At 43.9% G+C, this 19,871-nt stretch overlaps 1 protein-coding gene across 2 annotated transcripts in view; it reads right to left on the bottom strand.

Moving 5' to 3' along the window:
• Positions 1-6,485: 6,485 nt before the first annotated feature.
• The window catches only part of LOC147902754 (ER membrane protein complex subunit-like protein), a 67,449-nt gene continuing 54,063 nt past the window's right edge, over positions 6,486-19,871 (bottom strand). The window contains exon 7 of one of the 2 annotated variants that reach the window (XM_087373277.1): positions 6,486-7,552. In XM_087373277.1, coding sequence (XP_087229403.1) covers positions 7,415-7,552 — 138 coding nt within the window. In that variant the 3' untranslated portion in view covers positions 6,486-7,414. The remainder of the gene's footprint in view (positions 7,553-19,871) is intronic. The other variant, XM_087373276.1, reaches the window with a different exon arrangement.

The following is a 19,871-nucleotide window of genomic DNA, read 5'->3' as shown; positions in this document are numbered from 1 at the left end:
TATGGTGTAAAAGGTGTAATGGCAGTAGTTTTATCATTGTCAAGGTGCATATTTTGAGTTACTACAAATAGATTCTCCAACATAGGGTGAGCCTTCCAAGTTTGGAGATCCACTCTCATGACTTGCTCATCCTTATGTAAATACAGCCTATTTGAGTTCTAGTCATGGACCAATCTTGTAGTTTGCATGAAAGGTCTACCCAATATGATGTCATAGCCATGCGGTTGGTTGGGGAAGTCCATTACAAAAAATCACACTCAGTAGGTCAAACTGAAGGTCTTAATCTTGATGTCTCTTAGAACTCCTACCAGTTAGGGTATTGCTCCATCAACTAATTTGACTATGAGGTTTGTGTTAGCCATCTTATGCCATCCCCACTTGGCCCAACACTGCTTCATTGGCTATGCTTACACCCAATCTTCCATCCAAGATTGCAGCTAGTTGTTTATCATGGTACGATATGGGAGGTATTGCATTTGTATAATCATTTTCGAAGTACTGGCCCAATTTGTTGATGGGTACCTTGGGAAAGTGGTGTTGGGGGTCAGTTCGGTGTTTGACAAAGGGATACTCTATATGCCAATTTGACATCAGGATTTGGGTACTTAGCTACAAAAGTATTCAATGGTATAGTCTTGCATCATTAGCCCAACATACTAGAATGCACTGCCATTACAACCATTACTAGAAGGCACTGCCATTGCAGCCTTTCTTAATGTGTTTCTTATCAAGGGGTGGTGGTAATCTCATTGAAGTTCCAAAAAATATTCTCGAGCTCCATTACATTGAGGTACTATTTTCCCATTCATCGAATTTGAGAGGTCTCTTCATAGAGTGGCATTACCTCATAATAGTTGTGCCTCGGTGAGATGGTGTTTCTCAATGACAATGTCTGGGTATTCATCCTAACCTTTGGGGGTTGTAGGTTTCCTATGAGGCATCGCTAACCAAGTGCCATCCCCTCCTTTTAGTGGTTGATTGAATTGGCTACTGGCTAAGGGAATATGAATAGAACAGAATGAGATGGAAAAAGGTGTTGTCTCCTCATCGGATCCATTTTGGATAATCACCTTGTCATAACCTAACCTTGTTGTTTACCTCTCTATGCTAGGATGTATTGGCCTTATCTCTTTTGGCCTCCTTATGAAGTTCCTTCCTGAGTGCCTTAGCTTGGGCCCTTGTAATTACATTCAAGGATACAAAGGACACCTAGCCTCTCTCAATGCTGAGAAGATTCAGACTTGCATTCTTGGGTGTAGTGGCTGGTGTTGCTAGTTTGTGCATTGAGCAGTCCTTGTATAGGTGATCCATTCCACAACCATAACACAATGGTGCAACTATATTGGAAGTGGTTGCCAGTGGTATGGTTTGATCATCTTTGTATAGGAAATCCTTCAAGGAGTGAGGTCCTTAGCATTTAAAACATGACACTGGTAGATTAGCCACTCCACTGTATGGACATTCATCAACCTTATGAGGACCTTGACATTTACAGCATCGAATCGACAATCTCCTTGTCAAGGTGTTAATATCTCTCACCCACTGAGGGATAGGAGCCATTTAGTAGACGGGGATATATTGGTCGTCTTGCATAACATAATGGCTTATATAGTTGGACTGACTCACAATACTATCAGATTGAGAATAAGTATTCCCACTAAGGGCATGATTCGGTTCTTCCCAATTACTAGATAGTTCCTCCACTAAGACTTGATTCATAGGAGTGATTTGTCATGGAGGTGGTTAAGGTCCCAATATAGGTGGGGGTAAAGGGAGATTTTGAGCACTAAATTGCCTTGGGATGGCAAGAGTGGCTCCTTGTATTGCTAATTGTGGACAGATTTGGTGGTGCAGGTAAAGTAAGAGGTGCTCATTCCTGGTACATTGGCTGGGGAATGATATTGGATGTCAACATTATGATGTCCCATGATTCCCCTATCGTGCACAATGGGTACAATAGAGTGTTGGCCTTGCCTGAAGATGAGGGAACTTGTTTGTGGGATGGTTCCTAGTACAGATCCCACACCACACATTATCGTTCCTTGGGAATAGGTGGGGGATCACTAGGGGTTCCTTGGCCATCCCTCCTCCAATTACTAGCTTAACTGATTTAATAAGTTAGTAGCCAGTTCCTCTATATTCACACCCGTGGTGGGAGAGGTTGTCTCCTTGAGTTCACTTGAAGGAGTGGCCTTCAAGGTCTAGGAGACTCCTGAGGAGGTGGATGTGGCGTTTCCTCCTTAGGCCTTTTCCTTCATTTTGTCATCTAAGAGCACAACATTCTTGCTTCTATATCACTCATTCTCTTATGAGGTTCACAACGGGCGTTCAAGTGTTTGATTCTAGCAATACAATCCCGAAGAGACTGTCTCTTTTTGCTTGACCTGATAGAGTTGGTTGATTGGGCTCCACTTGGGTCCACTAAGGTCAAACCCCAGTATGAAGGACTTTCCCAATGTGTCATGATTAATTTTCTCCTCTAGATTCAATGCTCTGAACCATTGTCCATCTTTGCCATCAAGGCTTAAGTGAAAAGCATTGACCTTGTCTATATCCTCGATATCACCAAATGTCTCACAGATCTGTTCAAAACCCTCAACATGGGAGACTGGGTCTCCTTCCCCTAAGAGCTTGCTGATTAACTTGGAGATCGTGATGGGTTTGCTTCTAGGCAAATTTTGGTCTCTTCCCATATATATTGGAGGCGTGGCCCACTTCCTAGTGCTTGCACTAGGATCCTCATTGCCTCATCAATAAGTACCATTTGTGGAGTGGGCAGATTGAGGATATGGAGACCTTGCTCTATACATTGGTGGTCTCGGTGGAGGGTTCCATATATTTGGTTGCTGTACAAATGTATGATTGGAGGACTCTGACCCACTAGGCATTTGCATTTTGACTTGAGGTTGATTGGCCTAACGGGTTGGGCTGAGGTACTCTAGGAAGTGGCATGTTTAGCCCAAGCATTGAGCCGGTTGTGGGGTATGGCATACCTCCCATGTTTTGTGGCCACATAGGAAACGATGGGACTTTAAATGTGGGGGCTCTTATTCGTGGACCTTCTGGATTACTCCGTTGTCCACTTTATACCGGTATTTGAAACTCTTGGGGGCATCTAGGGCGAAATTCACTCCTATATGACTGGCTTTCATCGAAGTATCGATATGAGGAAGGTTGATTACCAATAGATACAATGGGACTTGGTTCCCTAAATATTGCTTCTAACACCGATGGTTGGGTTGACCTATGAGGTTCCACTAGCATCCCATTCTCCCTAGCAAATGGGTTTAGCATGTTTGTTGGTTCTGTTAGTCCAAGCCTACCCATAAAATTGAAAAAGGTTTCCCTTAATCTAGCTACTAAACATGGGATAGTAGACTAGGGATCATTAGTGTTGGAGTTTGGAGCCACTAAGAATCTAATTTTGGAGGGTTCTCCCATGTCTCCGTCCGGCCTCTTGGACTCTTCCGAGCTAGGTATGTCACCCTATGGTGGTTTGTGCACTGTGTAAGAACTATCTTTTGACTTTGTTGACCCTAAGGATGCAAAGCTAGGTGTGTGATTGACAAGAGGGTATTTGGGGCACTATCCTCAGGGTCGAGATCAGCTCTTAGGAGTCTTATTGATCTTAAGTGCATGTGTTGATCAGCGCAGTTTAGACCCCAATTCTATGTTGATTCTACTTTGATGCGGGGTCAAGGGCCAACAGCCCCTTGTGGCTTCCCTACAATCTGCATGCGAATTTCATCATTTTATTCTAAATTTATAGCTGGCCGACATTCAATTTTCAGGAGCTATTGCCTTCAAAGGCTTTTTTTTTCCCCAAATAACCTATAAAGAGTTTAAATTTTGTTTAATTATATATTTAAGTATTGTTCTCTATCAAAATATTTTATAATTTTGTTTCAAATGTTGCTCTTGTAATGAATATTGCAATTTCCATCCCTGCTTCAAGTATGTATACAAAGCAAAGTAAATGAACTAAATAGAAATTAACATGCAAAATATGGTATTTGGCAAACATCCAACAAAACTTTTATAACAATGCAATATGTCGTGGTCTTCCCACGATGTCTATTGCATAAGAATGACAAAAATACATTCTTAGGTTATGGTAAGAACTTGAATATATCATAGTATGATAAATTCTTAAGGATAACAAGCAAATATATACCTTATAGCCTGTAGTGTTACATAATAAAATAAATCTACACAGAGTACATGATGTGATATGTTATCTTAGAGTATTCCCTCTGAGCTCTCTCCGTCTTTATTTGTTCATGTAAAGCAAAGAGGGACCATTCATGCTTTGCACATGCTTTCTTGTTTGAATTCCAACAATTATCAAGTTATGTAAACCAAACATCGTTATTCGAGTATGGCACAAAGGTTACATGCTGATTTGGGTATGAGTGTCTGGTAAAAAGCTGTGAAGCTAGAGATAGTCGACGGCTAACCAGTTCAATTGCCCTAAGATTTCCTTCCCAATATTTGAGTGTACATATTATAAATAGATTGTATGTGTGACTATATCCGTATACAATTGGCACAACATCACCCCTATAGCACCATCGGCTGAAGCTTGTCCTTGTGGGCCAACCTTGTAAGTGTGACTATATCCATATAATAGTTGGAAACACATCACCCCTGCAACACCATCAACTGAAGCCTTGTCTATGTGGGCCAACCGTCAACCCGATTTTACCTTCAACAATCAAAGGAGGCCCCACGCAAAACACTCTTGTTGTTAGCATTGTTTTTCGTATAGATATGGTGGCGCCAAAAGAGGAGGAAACTTAAATCTGATAGTTTTAACCCCAGCTGGTTAGTCATAGTGTTATTCATATCTCTCGTTTTTTGTTATTCAAGGGCAAAGATACACTTTTGTAAATTCAAATCTTTATAACCCTCATTTCTATCCAAAAACATTAAAAATACACACACACATAGTCAAAGATTAATGGAAGTGATTGTCCTAATAATTAACATACATGTCCTCAATATATATAATTATACTTCATAATGATGGGCTTGATTCATGAAAAAACTCAATTATAACATATCTACAATTCTATTGAGCTACTCCTCAAAATCACCTCAATCCTGATCATAGAGTGTGAACAAGACTAGAACTTGGTCATCATCATCATCAACTTGCAAGCATTCGATAAGGGACAATATACAATTTGCATCCCAAATCTATGGCCCATATACTCTTCTCACTCGTTCCATTCTTACACCGTCTCCTCAACTCCCCACCCTTCACATTATTTAGTAACTTGTTATTTTTATCATTTTCTTTGCTCTTTGTATTAAACGAGTGGTTGTATGAATATATTATACATGCTTTAATTGTACATGCTAAAAGCTAATTACGAGTGGTAGTATTTATTGTCATGTTTCGATTTGCACGTGTCCCACCCCTCAAGATCTAGGAGCAAGCCTATGTTATGTAGAGGAGTATGTATCTTATGCTAATGTTTTCTCAAATAAGACAATATATCATCTATCTAATTGCGCTAAAGGGAGCATTTCATGATGTCATGCTAAGCACAGCTTGCTCGCCGTCCCACCATATCATCTAAGCTTTGCCCAATGTAAGCGCCTTAGCACCGAAAGCTCGTAAGGCACTTATTGAATTATTTGTTGAATGTATTGTTAACCCTCTCTCACAAGAAAGATCATTATTCGCATTGAAATTTTCCTTCACATTATATCATGCAAAGCCTTGAGGTATTTTCATAGAGGGACACTCTATTCTTTGATGTTCAACTTTTCCTTATCTCTAAAGGGAAGAATACCACAATGCTACAATATTTCTAAAATCATACACGAGGATAAATGTAACTCACTTCTATTGCATCTTTGTACTTATATAATTTCAAGAAGATATGGCGAACATGTCAATGGCATTATTCATTCCTCTTAAAATAGTAATTCATGATTAAAGGTGGACTCTATTCTAGCATTTGATGATGCTATCCTCTTAACAAAGGACTTTTTATTGAGCTACATATAATAATTGTCAACAAACTTCCCTGCAATTCAAAAATTTGTTTGAATTTTCACTTATGTAGTGCACGATCAAATTTGACAATTTATATTAATAGCCTCCCCTATCATGGACAACAGCTGTTTAATGTTTGAGACTAAAGCCATTAATATTGATAGCAAGCTCAAATTTTCAAGTTTTTAAAAGACTTTATATTCTTGTGATGCCGCCAACCATCATCAATTGCTCTTTTACCCTATTTACAAACCTATTGAGCATATCATGTAGTTTCCCCTTATTTTATAAATTTCACAAAAGCGACAATCGACATGTTTCATTTCTGAAGTGGTTTTGCATAAAAATCAAAAGAGGAAGACTGAGGGCCAATTAAGGAGACGATCTCGATAAAAAAAGTTATACAAAAAACATCTAAATCATCAAAAATAAATTTTGATAAAATATTTGTATTAGTGCTACATAACGTCCCATGTCAACCACTTGTAGGGTTCCTGCCATGAGATTGTGCCTCCCTCAGAATTGCAACCATAGCATGTCTTGAAGGCCAAGGACTTCAAACATGGCATCGTAAGAAGGATATGTTCAAGGCACAATCAAGAACCTACTAGAAGATATGGCCAAAGTGACATACGTGCATAATCAAGCCTAAAGACTAAGCATTGAGACCCAAGGCCCAAATTGTTAGGCAAAGAGTTGGAGGCACAACCTTTCAAGGTTCCATGGCACTTCTAGCAAAAGCCTATGGTTGCCCTTGAAAGAGGAAAACTTGTGCTCTCTAATATGGATCCTTGCCCTCAGGGGATCTCAATCGATCTCTTTACTAGTACATAGCAACCTGAGGATGTTCAACGTGACATGCTCTTGTTTTGTAGCATTGCAAGATTTAAAACTAAAAATATGCATAGATTGACTTTGCATTTCCATCTCCTTTGATAAACAAGCCTTCCACTCACCATATACATATACATTCTTTACAACATTCTTATAATCTCTTAGCGTGAAGAGAAAATCTTGTCGTCCATGTGTCATTATTAAGTACAAGCTTGAGGGGAAAAGGACAGTTTGGACAACATATAACATAAGTGAAAGTCTCAAAAATGTAATGCTTGTGATGCATGCTTCTAGTGTCTTGTGAATTTGATGATGGTGTGGATTGCTACAGCAAAAGTAAACATCAGTTCAACTATGTAATTGTTGGCTCAGGATTATAAGTTTACCTGTTTCCTTTCGGACTGACAATTGATGGTTAAATTTGCAATGCTGACTAAAGAAATTCTAAATCAACAGACTAGACAGCCACAGCCAGCTTCCTTCATATGCACTTGTGAAGATCCTGTATGTGTATCATCCACCACCTAAGTATCTGCAAACATAACACAATGAGAACTAAAGACTCTTCAGCCGCTATCTCCTGCGTGGTCCTGTGACAGCTCTTTGAGAACCTCCTTGAGCACTAGTTTGGCTAGATGCTTCATCTGGCATGTTTGCCACTTGTGTGATGGCATTCAACACAATGAGACCCAGCGGAACAATGTACATCCACTGCACAACAATAAACAAGTGAAAATATGAAATGAGGCTGTATGATCTCAACCTCACAATAGTAATGCTTAATTTACCTCTCAAACAGCACAGCCAAGGAGTTATTGCATGTAAGATATCTTAATATGAAAAGCCCTACAACACACAAGTTCTGCTGTAGCTCGAATTTTCAATGAGCTGCTGAAACCAGTCATTTTGCACTCACGGATTCATTCCAGCATTTTGTCCCCTTGGCAGCAATGTTTAGAAGCAAAGCATTATACATGCAAAGGTTGAAAGTAAGCTGGAAGTACAAATGTGCTACTGCAAGCACAAATCATACAGGTGGGGACTGGAAGTCTCACGTGGGCTTGGTTGTGATAGCTGCATGTTTCACATGGTAGGGTTGGCGTTTTCATGAATTTTGCTGAAATGCTTTTAGGATATCTAGAGAGAGGGGAAAACATTAGCAATTCAATTTTTAATATGCAGCCTATTATTCCACGGCATTTTGTTCATTTCATGGAGATGCTTCAGAGGGGTGTGGATTTCTTGCAGTTCCTAACCTTCAAATCGAGGGCTGGGTGTGAACAATGTTCATCAGGCGTTCAATTGGGGGCACCATGACGTGCTCTTGGAGAGATTGGACCGGTCCATATGCAGGGGCTAATTTGTGATCAAAGTGAATCGCTTGATAGGTGGTGTACATGTGATAGGATGTGCTCGGTGATGAGAGTGAGATGGACAAGTAAAAAACAAGTAGGTATGATCGACTCCAAGAGGTGGCGATGGGATGCAGAAATCTGTGATGTGAGAGGCAAACATGGCAGATCCTATGAGGTAGTCCACAACAATTGAACCTCATTCATGCGAAAAACAAGTGAGCCTACTGGAAGAAGGCCATCTCTCCATACCGTTGTAGTTAATTAGATCGTGCATCCTATCCATACCTATGAAAGAGTGCCAATATGAGGTGATTGGGGCCTGTCTGCAAAAACTTCGACAAAACCTCTCACATCTAGATCAATGTTAGGAAATATGATCGAATCATACTGAAATTCAATGATTGTTACTTGCAATTTGCAGTCCTGGCATTGAATTCTCTAAGAGGACAACTTCCCCATGTCTTGAGAAATCCATGATGTCTAGTCAATTGATCACTTGTATCATTATTGTCTATTGTACCTCTACCTAAGACTCGATCCTCATACATGATCCCCATCTTCTTCCCCAATGTCATGATCTCCACCTTCCTCCATTACAATGTCATTATATGCACTTTCTTCTTTGATATCCCCTCCGCTGTCATAGATGCTAGTACCTTTGCAACCTTCATCTTGGGCATGGCATTAGGGGGCCCTAGCATGTAGGATGTGACCCCACAAGAGACCAGCTCCTAGTGATATGATTTAGCGATACTTACGCTTGGCTAGCAGTACTGCACGCGTGCAGTTTTTGGGGATCACCTGCGAGTCCATATCTTACTCCCTTGCAGGTAGAGGGGATACAAATCCTCTGAAAAAAGGGGATGTCACCCGTAAGGAGGGAAAGTGGTATTTTGAAATTGTAATGGAACCTTGCGATTTAAGCTAGGGAACTTCTTCGAGTCTAAAAGGACAAGACATTATTTTCTTCAAAAAGACTCACTAGAGCCCAGCGTTGTCCACTAACACTAGTCTAATGATATACATGGCAGAATCACAGTTCTATACAAATCATCTCTCACTAGGATGTTTTTTGATAAGCAACACGATCCACACTAGATTCCTTTGGATCAAGATGACATCTTTGCGAGTTGCTTTCACCGTTGTGTGCTTCCCAAGAGATCTCACTTTTTGCCACGGAGCTTTGAGAGGAGGGTGAGATTTCACTATATATAGTCCTATAGCCTTACATTTAGAGCGACTTATTTGGCACACCAAGCGGTTGATTGAAATCCTACTGATTGGTTCTTTTGCCATCGACAAGGCTTTTATCTTTGCCCCTTTCACTTATTGTGGCATTATGTACATTTGTATGGAGTTATATTGAGAGACTTATTGCCTCTTCGCTGCTGCTTAAATAAGATGGCTGAAACGATTGCCTTTGCAGCCCACTTGGAGGTCTCCTCATTAGCAGACTCATCGTGGTAATGTGCTCCTCTACAGTTCGGCTGCTCATTGGTATAGAATCTGCTCGACATTGAATGTCCGCTACCGCCTTCAGGAGATTAATGGCCTCAACCTGGATCACAGGAAAGTCATGCCGAAGGGTGTCTATCCATCATTGTTGCTCAGCCTCTCAAGCTCGCAAGCGGGTGAGAAGAAAAGGGGGAAGCGGAGGAAAGGGGGGGGGGGGGAGGGGGTGCTGCTGGCAGGGTAGCAGGGATGAGGGGGGGACCAAGGACACGCACACACACACACGTGTGTGTGTGTATACATATATATGTATATGTATACATATATGTACACACACACACGTGTGTGTGTGTGTGTGTGTGTGTGTGTGTATATGCATACATACATACATATATGTATGTATGTATGTATGTGTGTGAGAGAGAGAGAGAAATGTATACATACATACATACATATATATATATATATATATATGCATACACCACTTCTTTTTTGGGATGAAAAGACAAATTTCATTCCAAAAGGAATATACGTTCAGTTTTGCCCCATAAGGGGGCAACTACTACTCAAAACTAGAAACATTGATGAAACACTTCTAGCTGGGCCAAAGGAAGATCTTTAAGAAAGTGAGCATCTTGGAGAGAGTGATGTGAAGAGCATAAAAGAAAGCATCAACATCCACCGAGGAGTGCCCATACAACTGAATAGTGTGGGCATGATATAAGGACCATAGAGCCCAAGAACCACACCAGCAAAAGGACACACGGACACACGTACGTATATATCGACATACATATGAGTGAGAGAGAGAGAGAGAAGTAGAAGTAGAAGTAGAATTTATTAGCGTCCTCGGGGGGCCAAAAATGACCCATGGCACCCGTCTCGATACAATGTAAAAAGAGTCTCCTCAAGGAGAGGGGTCAGGAGTCTATGAGTTCCTAACGACAAGTAAAAAGACGAGTGACAAAAGATCCCAATGCTGCCGGAGAGGCAGTGAAGAGAACTGATGTCAACTGAACGGAGTCCCCCACCAGTATCTGCTGATAGTCCTCCCTGATATGTGCATATCGAGAGAGAGAGAGAGAGAGAGAGAGAGAGAGAGAGAGAGAGAACGTTTATTAAAGTCTTCGGAAGACCGATGGGTCTATGAGACTGTGAGCAACCTGGTACAAACAAGCTACAAGGATGGAGCTACTGAACGAGCATCCACACCAATGTAGAAAGCAAAATGCAAAAATGCAAAATAATAGTACTAAGTACAACATAGTCATGCCAGTGGTCGATTACAAATCAACACCATCATCATCATCATCACAGAGAGAGAAAGATGCATTAACTTCTGCAGAAGGCCTCACGGGCCTATGGGACAAAGTACAGAATGCAACAAAATACAAGCCACAAAGGGCTAGAGCAAAGGGCGTGCTAAGGCCCTGGCTGAGTACTATGCTGAAATAAAGAGCTAAATAGCTCAAGCAAAATCAAGTACCAAACATGTGACATGCTGTTGTGTTTTGTCAACCTTTGTGTCCTATGATCTGGTCACCTCCTGCTGCTCTCTGATCTTCGTAGCAGGATATCCCTGTGTCGGAGTATCTCAAGCAAATAGAGCCCAATGCAGACCTGGTCATGGAAGTGAATCAATCGTAACAGTGGGCCGAACCCACTCCCATCCTGATAGAGACAATAGTATCGTCCCCGGATCATGTAGTAGGCTGGGCAGGCACAGAGAAAGTGCTCTCTGTCTCAATCATCCCTAGTGTGCATAGCATGTAGGTCCACTGCTCTTTGGGTATACATGTTGCTCTCCTTGTCTCAATCCTCAGCTAATGGGATGAAACCCGCATCTGCCCAATGGCGATCCTCAGTGCGTGTCAGACTCCTCTATCAAGATACTAGCGTCTGATAATGTAACCCTCCTCCGAGACTCTCAAGCAGTGGTCGCGGTAGAACTAGGTCTTCGTAGGGAGCTCTTGATCTCCCCCCAAGTTCGAGCTGTGTGGAGTTGGAGGAGGTCTAACCATATGATACGGTTAATCCCATCTCGCGACATCGACTCAGGGGATGCATCCATACTGTACTCAAAGGGAGGGAGCCTATCCATCTGAATCTCGTGAACCGTGTGAATATACGAGCATACCATGTGTCCGCCCGCTCTCAACCAGTCGTCTAGATGACTCCAGAGCTAGCCTCGGTAGTCTCCACTGGGTTAAGTCCTAGACGCTATGAATAAATGTCTTTGTCTGAAAGATGCCATCAATCTGTAGTGGTGTCATGGCAAACTCTGCCTGTACTATCTCATGCGAGACTGAGGGCTTGCTCCAAATCATCCTGGATCCCATAGTCACATGTAGCCACTCAAATTTCCTCCACTCTACAATCGGTAGGTCACATCCCTAGAAGGATGTTGCATACATAGCAGTCGGTCGCACTAATGTATCGAAGAGCCAGCACTTCGCCAGTCGATCTTGAAAGTGTGCCTAGAAGCAATGTCTCTCCAATCGGGCTAGAGAACCGCGTCCTCATGAGTCGTACATGGACTACATGTGTCATAGTGAAAAGGAGTCTTGTGAAGACTACTCCCAAATAGGTGTGGGACTGCACTATCTTCACTGGCTCGTCTCGATAAGTGAAGCTGTGTCAACGGAGCACTCCATGTGAGGTGTCAAAGACCATAACCTTGGTCTTCCCAAGGCTGACTATCAGGTCTCTCTCTCTACAGAACACCTCTAGGGCCTCCAAATGTCTTTGCAGTCCCTCTGTTGAGGAAGAGATAAGGACTATGTCATCAGCGTATAGCATTATCTATATCATGAGATCGGCCAATGGTGATCCTTCGCCTTGTGAAGAACCAACCTTCTCAAGAATGCAAATGTGTGCAACGCATGCAGAATTTGAATGCCGATTAGCCCTCCAATGGGGAAGAGCGCCCTCGTGAGAGTACTTGTTTCTATTTCGACCTACATGCAAGGTGTGTGTGAGATGGCGGATGAATGCAATGTGAAAGAAGAATGCTACGTGAGATTCACAATGAAAGGGTGATACCCTTTCATTAATGTCCCTTGAGATCACTCAAGTTCCATCTTCCCATTTACACCTACCCTTAGCCTATGATACATGCATCTACCATTCAATGCACCTTAATGCACCCTTCCCTTCCTATTGCCCCTAGGACCTAGACACGTGTGTGCACATTTTTATTAAAAGAATGAGTATCACATGTCCAAATTTGATGCCGTCTGAAGCAGTGGCTCCAGCTCGACTAGTCCTATCTACTCATATGATCCATTGCCATAACAAATCAGTGGGTGTCCATCATAAATACATATACATGTTACACCATTGGCGTATAATATAAAATAATATTTTAATGTCTACTAATCACAAATTAGTGATTTCTCTTGTCATGACACTCCCTCCTGCTTGAATGGGCATAAGTCCTCTTCTGGATCCTCTCGTCTCTTTCTCTTGCGTATGCTTTTCTCTTTTACTTCTGCATTTGTATCTACTCTTCATAATCTGCAAATAATCTTCTGTTGGTAGTACACTATCTCTTCTGAATCAGAACTTAAATCCCATCTTCAAGTTCCGATTCCTCTTGATGCTGAGTATTCAAAATGCAGAAGTACCACTGCTCTCTTTGAGGGGGTACTTAAATCATCATCCCCAAAATTCAGCACTCTCTTAGTCCCTAATTTTGTCATAATGGACTGTTCAATCATATGGCTAAGCTGAGAAACCAGCTTATCAAAACGGGAGACTCCTCTCTCCCTCTTGCACTTGGATTATAATCCATGTGTACGGGATTTTGAGTTAAAGGCATAAACTCAACGCCTTGCTCTTGGATGAACTCGTTTCTCCCTTCATTTCTAAAGGAAAACTCCCTATCAAGAGATTCTTAAAGGAGAGATGAAGGTAATTCTATACGTGGGTTATCATACTCAATATGTGTAAAACTCTCATCTACATCATCCTCTTCAGGAGGAGGTGATGGTGTTCTCTCCCTATCTCCTTCTAGTAGTGGAGGAAAAAGGACAAGTTCATTATTAAATATCCCTTCCCCTTCCTTTCTTTCCTTTTAGTAATACAAGAGAAAAAATGACTTGCTGTAATTTCAGAAAAGGGTTTATTTTACAGCAAAAGTCAAGTGTTGTAGAGTTGACCCCTTCTTCCGCCCGCAGCTCCCCTCGCGTGGCCTTCCTGCCGCTCTCTTGGCCTGCACCTTGCGTGCAACCTTCACCCGCGCGCCGCCGCCTCCTACGACTCTCTTCCACGCAGCCTTCTCATACGCTCGCACTTGCTGTCCGTACCTCCGTCCCGCACACTCTTCTATCCCGATCGTGGATTGTCACAGCTCTGATACCAAATGTGAAGAACCAGCCTTCTCAAGAATGCAAATGTGTGCAATGCATGCAGAATTTGACAGCCGATTGGCCCTCCAATGGGAAAGAGCGCCCTCATGAGAGTACTTGTTTCTAATTCGACCTACATGCAAGGTGTGTGTGAGATGGCGGATGAATGCAATGTGAATGAAGAATGCTACATGAGATTCACAATGAAAGGGTGATACCCTTTCATTAATGTCCCTTGAGATCACTCAAGTTCCATCTTCCCATTTACACCTACCCTTAGCCTATGACCCATGCATCTACCATTCAATGCACCTTAATGCACCCTTCCCTTCCTATTGCCCCTAGGACCTAGACACGTGTGTGCACATTTTTATTAATAGAATAAGTATCACATGTCCAAATTTGATGCCATCTGAAGCAGTGGCTCTAGCTCGACTAGTCCTACCTACTCAGATGATCCACCGCCATAACAAATCGGTCGGTGTCCATCATAAATACATATACATGTTACACCATTGGCGTATAATATATAATAATGTTTTAATGTCTACTTATCACGGGTTAGTGATTTCTCTTGTCATGACACGCCTCCTAGGTGGTCTATGAAGGAATTGATCTCATCAATGTAAAGCCCGAAGAGGATCGGTGAGAGGGGGCAGCACTACTTCAATCCCATCGTACTCTCGCCCAATTCGATAGACCACCTGGGTGCGAACTCTGCCTCTGACTAACTCATACAAGCTCATCACCCCCCATATCAGTGTCTTTGAAATTTGTAGCTCCTACAGTGTCCTAATCATGCGGGACCGTGGGACAATGTCAAAAGCCCTCCGAAAGTCTACAAAGCATGTGTAGACCTTCTAGTGTCTGGACCTCGCCTCCTCAATGATAGCCCTCAGAGTGAAAATGTGATCTAGGGTAAAATGTTGTCTCTAGAATCATGCATGCCCTAGTGCCTGCTGCCCTCGAGCCTCTGTATGACTACTAAGCTCCCTCTCTAAAACAAATCCATAAATCTTGGCTAGAGAGTGGCCAATCATGAAGGTACTATAGTTCCCAGTCTCCATAGGGTCCCCAGCTTTGTGTATTGGTACAATAGTGGTAGTGCTCCAAGCCGGTGGAAAGCCGTGGCACAGAGCCAAGTTAAACATCTGTGCTAGGACCAGGGCAAGGACCTTCTATCCATGAGTAAAGTGCTCAGTCCATAGGCCCTCATGGTCCTGCGCTATCCGATTGTGTAATCGTCGAAGTGCAGCCCGTAAATTCTGTGGTGAACAAGTGGCAAGTGGTGGGTTTAGGCATAGAGGACATATCCGATGGTGTCTGCATATGGGCATCATAGAGGGAGCATGCATACATGTGCCACACATCTGGCTCGGTGATGGGAATAGGTGGCTTTCCCTCCAATAGAAACCTTCATCCAGTGGTCGGGTCTCCTCTTGAAAAGATCTGACAATCTCATCCATCCTATGTGTGAGGACGGCCTGCCTCTTACGACGTGTCACCCGTCGAAAGATCCTCTGTGCCTCAGGTGGCGTCAGATGACCCAAAGCCCGCTCCTATGCTAGATGGGCTGTCGCCTCTCTGCACTCATCGTCGAACCAAGGGTTTTGGAGCATTTTCCCATCTTGGATCCGCATGGATCGGGTCATGGGAAAGGATCTGGTAGCAGCGTCCTGTATCACAGAGACCAGGGCGTCGAAAGCGCTCGCGAGGTCTATATCATCTCCAATTTGAGCCGGGAGCTCCCTGGCCAAGTGATTCACGTACACTGGGTCAAGGGAACGGTCAAAGTAGATCTGGATGCGTGCAGGCGCGGTAGGGACTCTGCCTGTGGCTGGCATAGTGGCATAGATATGGAAGGCCAAGTATGAGTGGTCAGCTTCGAGTGGTGGGAGGGGTATGTCAAAGTCGTGTACCCGTGATAGTAGGCCTAGTAGATAGTACATTGTACTAGATCCACTGCCATGCGGGAAGTAAGTGAGTCTTCCAGAAGACGGCCATCTATGGAGACCATTATAGATGATCAGGTCAAGGATTGCCCCAGCTAAAGCATAGATGTCATCCATACCCTGTCACCTATGGGGCATCTGCAGAGTGCCTCAATATCCCGAGCTCAACTACGCCTAGCTCCGAGACTGTTTGGATCTTTGTCATCTGTGAAGTCAAGCAGGCCCACCTATTTATTCCCTATCCGTGCATTGAAATCTCCTAGTAGGAGTGTGTCTCCCTGTCTGGAGAACTCAATGATGTCATCCTGAATCGTCTCATATGGGCTGAGTCCATCTGTAGTGACCTCTCGTGCATAGGATGATGTATCTAGAGGAAAGTAGCACATCGCAATGAAGATAGGTCAAGCATATGGAAGCTACAGTCATATCCAAATGTGTCGGGCATGCTCCTCTCTCCGGGCCACACAGATGAGTGCTCTCAGGTGTGATTTCAAAAGGACAGCCACTCCCCCAGAGCCTCGTACTCCGCTATCTCTCCTCAACTCTCTCCTGTGAGCTGACTCCTATGTGTATCCTGTTACTGTGGGCAACCCTCTCTCTGGGCTCTCATGTGTCTCAGTATAGAAGATCACCTCTCTCTCATTATATGTCTCCAAGAAACCTCCTGGGTCGGACCATAGTGTGCCATTACAATTCCATACTGCTATTTTCAGTCCGGTGTGTGCACAAATCCCATGGGCTCGACACAATCATAATTCTCCCTCTTCCTTCTCATCCTTCTCTTCCTTATCCTCCTTGTCTTCTCTTTCTCAGATGATCACCCTACCATGTATGCAGCCCATTTCCATGTTCCCCTTGCTGCCATTACTCGTAGCATACCTTCCCTTCGATACTCCTGTTGTAGAAGTGTGAGGTCGTCATCCAAGTAGATCTTGGTTCCCTTCAAAGTCGCTCTCGTGCGCATGAGGATTTTTCTGTCCATGGCTGTCAGAAACTTCAGCACTCGTGGTTTTGTGATTGCCTCAAGTTTACCCACCCTCCACGCTGTCTCACAAGTGAGGTTGACTCCCATTTTGGTGAACAGTATCTTGGCATCTACCATTGGTAGGCCCCTCACCAAGACATTTAGCGCTTTGCTGGTCCTTCTCTTTTCCTCCTCAAGTTGCTGGGGATGATGATGATATTGATGATGATGCTGAGATTGATATATAGTCGACCACCAACATGACTATGTTGTACTTAGGACTTAGTACTACCATTCTACATTTTTGGCATTTTGCATTTTGCATTGGTATGGACGCTCGTTTAGTAGCTCCACTACCACAGCTCGTTGTTTTAGGATTTTTACAGTCTCATAGACCCATCGGTCTTCCGAAGACTTTAATAAACTTTCTTTCTTTCTTTCTTTCTCTTTTTTAGGGGCAAGTGTGCCTTTCTTGACCCAATCCTTCCATTCCAACATCTTGGCTTCCCCCATGCTGATTTGTTGTTTCAATTCAACGTGTTTCCCTTGCATTGTGGCCTGCATAGCTGCAATATCTTTCTTGAGGTTGGCATTCTCTGCTTTGAGCTCTTCCATTGCCTTGCATGTCTCTACCGAGGCCCCATTCATTTCTTTTATTTGCTATACTTCAATTTCCAATGCCTGTACTTTACCTTGGAGGCTGGTATTGGCAGCTACCCATTCCAGGTTGTCTTTTTCCTATTGGCAGCTACCCATTCCAGGTTGTCTTTTTCCCATTCCTCTCTTTTAGATTTCTCTTTCTTCCACTCTTCTTGCATCTTCCCACCCTGTTTCTTCATTTCACGGAGTCCCTTATCCACTAGTTCTTTCTCAGCCAATAAGGCTACATTTGTAGCTTCCAGATTATCTATCTTCTCAATGAGGGCTGTGCATACCTTATGGAGGCTGGTAAGGACACTTTCCGCAACCTTGGTTGGTGTCCCTGATGAGTATGTTGCCATGGCAACATCTAGGGCCTGTTTTCCCCATTTATATTCAGCATAACCACGTGTAGGCATATTGCAAGCTCACTGTTTGGCCCTTTCTGTTTGTAGAAGTGTGAGTGTGTAGGAAAGAAGATATTTCTTACATCCTCTGCTGCCCTGAGCGACCTTCATGCGTGTTGGTATGTCCCCTTTGCTTGCCCCTGTCTATTGTCTTGTATTTCAGTGATGCATTGTGTTTCTTGATTCAATCTCTGAGTTTTCTTCCCCTTCCTTATCATTCTTGGGGAATTCTTTACTTACCCCTTTTTGTTCCTTTTCAAGTGATCTTCTTGGCTTCTTGCAGGTCTTGAAGCATACTATGGATGGAGGGGTCTGTTTTTTGCGTGAACTAGGCCCCAAGTGGGGGCGGAGAGGTATTTTGTGACGCTTGAGGGCAGTCCAGGGGAGGTGGTGCGGGATCCTAGCCTGCCAGAGCGGTTGGAGCGGGGGCAGTAGGTGCGGGAGCAGCAGCAGCAGCTGGCGCAACCAGAGGGTGTCACAGGAAACCCAAAACAGGCTGAACAGCGGGCAAGGGCTGAGGGGTGTCGCAGGAGCCCTGAGCAAACGGGCATGGGCTGGGAGGTTGCGCATGAGCCCCGAGCAGGGTGGCGGAGGTAGAGGGGTGGCGCAGCAGCATCCGAGCAGGTTGGTAGGGTGTACAGGGATGGCGAGGGAGGGCTGAGGGTGGCGAGAGGGAGACGGTGGCAAGGGTGGAGAGAGAAAGAAAGAACAAAAGTTGTATTAACATCTTCACGAGACGTCACAAGTCTATGAAACAAGATACAAGATATATGTAACCCACACAAGCCACTGTGGGCTGAAGCAAAGGGCACACTAAGGCCCTTGCTGAGTGCTAAATGATATGCAAAAAAACCCTAGTACAACTGGTACAAAACATAGTAGGAAAAAGAGGGCAATCAACTACTGAGAACCAGAGCTCCAAGTACATGTGGAGGCTCTATATAGCCCGGCTCCCTGATGGCCCTCTAATGTGACGCAAAGAGCTCACATATCTGTGTCTGTCGGGCTGTCTCTCGTGGTGGCGGGAGGCGCACTCTCTTGGATCTCTGTATCCGATGGGCTACATCGAGAGTAATGCCTTGTCTCTGGCAGTCCCCTCTGAGGAGGGCTGAGATAGGTCGAACCTGAATCGTGCCTGCTCTGGCCGCCCCACGTGTCGTGTGTCGTCTCCGCGCCTCTCGCCCAGCCATATCGTGGTGATGACAAGTCTCACTCTTGATCCATAGTGTTCTCGTCTCCTCGAGCTCCTCCCCCTCGATCTCATTTGGCGCTGGCTCGGATGCGTAAAAATCAGTGACTCGTGTCTGTGCTCGGTCTAGCTAAGTGTCCTGAGGCATCGATTGTGGCCTGCCGCACAAGGGAATCTTTGTGTCTCCGCATCTCAATCAAGTAGAGCCCAATGCAAATCTGGTCGGAGAAATGTATCAGCCGTGAGAGTGGTCCAAAGCCGAGCCCCTCTTGAAAGAGACAGTGGTATCGCCCTCGGATCTCATAGTAGGCCGGACAAACACATGGAAAATGCTCCTTTGTCTCGACCTCCTCCATCGTGCATAGTCTATAGACCCGCTGCTCTCTAGGGAGAGAGAGAGAGAGAGAGCAGACCACACACAAACAATATTGGAGAGGAGTGAAAGAGACAAGAGAGACTGCAAGGGATCTCAAGACAAACCCCACAATTGGGGAGAGAGAGAAAAAGAGAGAGAGAGAGAGAGAGAGAGAGAGAGATATTAACGTCCACGGGAGGCCTCGTGGGCCTATGGGATAAAAGTGCGGGAACAATGTAAACTCATACAAGCCATTGTGGGCTGGGGCGAAGGGCTCGCTAAGGATATGAAAGACGTGCATGCAGATGTATTGCCTTATATACAATGAAATCACAGAAATTGCAGTGCTAATTTGGAGATGGCTTGCT

This window comes from Dipteris shenzhenensis, chromosome 4, assembly GCF_047967505.1.
Source record: "Dipteris shenzhenensis isolate YYH24624 ecotype China chromosome 4, Dip_SZ_1.0, whole genome shotgun sequence".
Taxonomy (NCBI): Eukaryota; Viridiplantae; Streptophyta; class Polypodiopsida; order Gleicheniales; family Dipteridaceae; genus Dipteris; species Dipteris shenzhenensis.
Note: the sequence above shows the minus strand (reverse complement) of the source record. Positions and strands in the feature narration are given on the sequence as shown.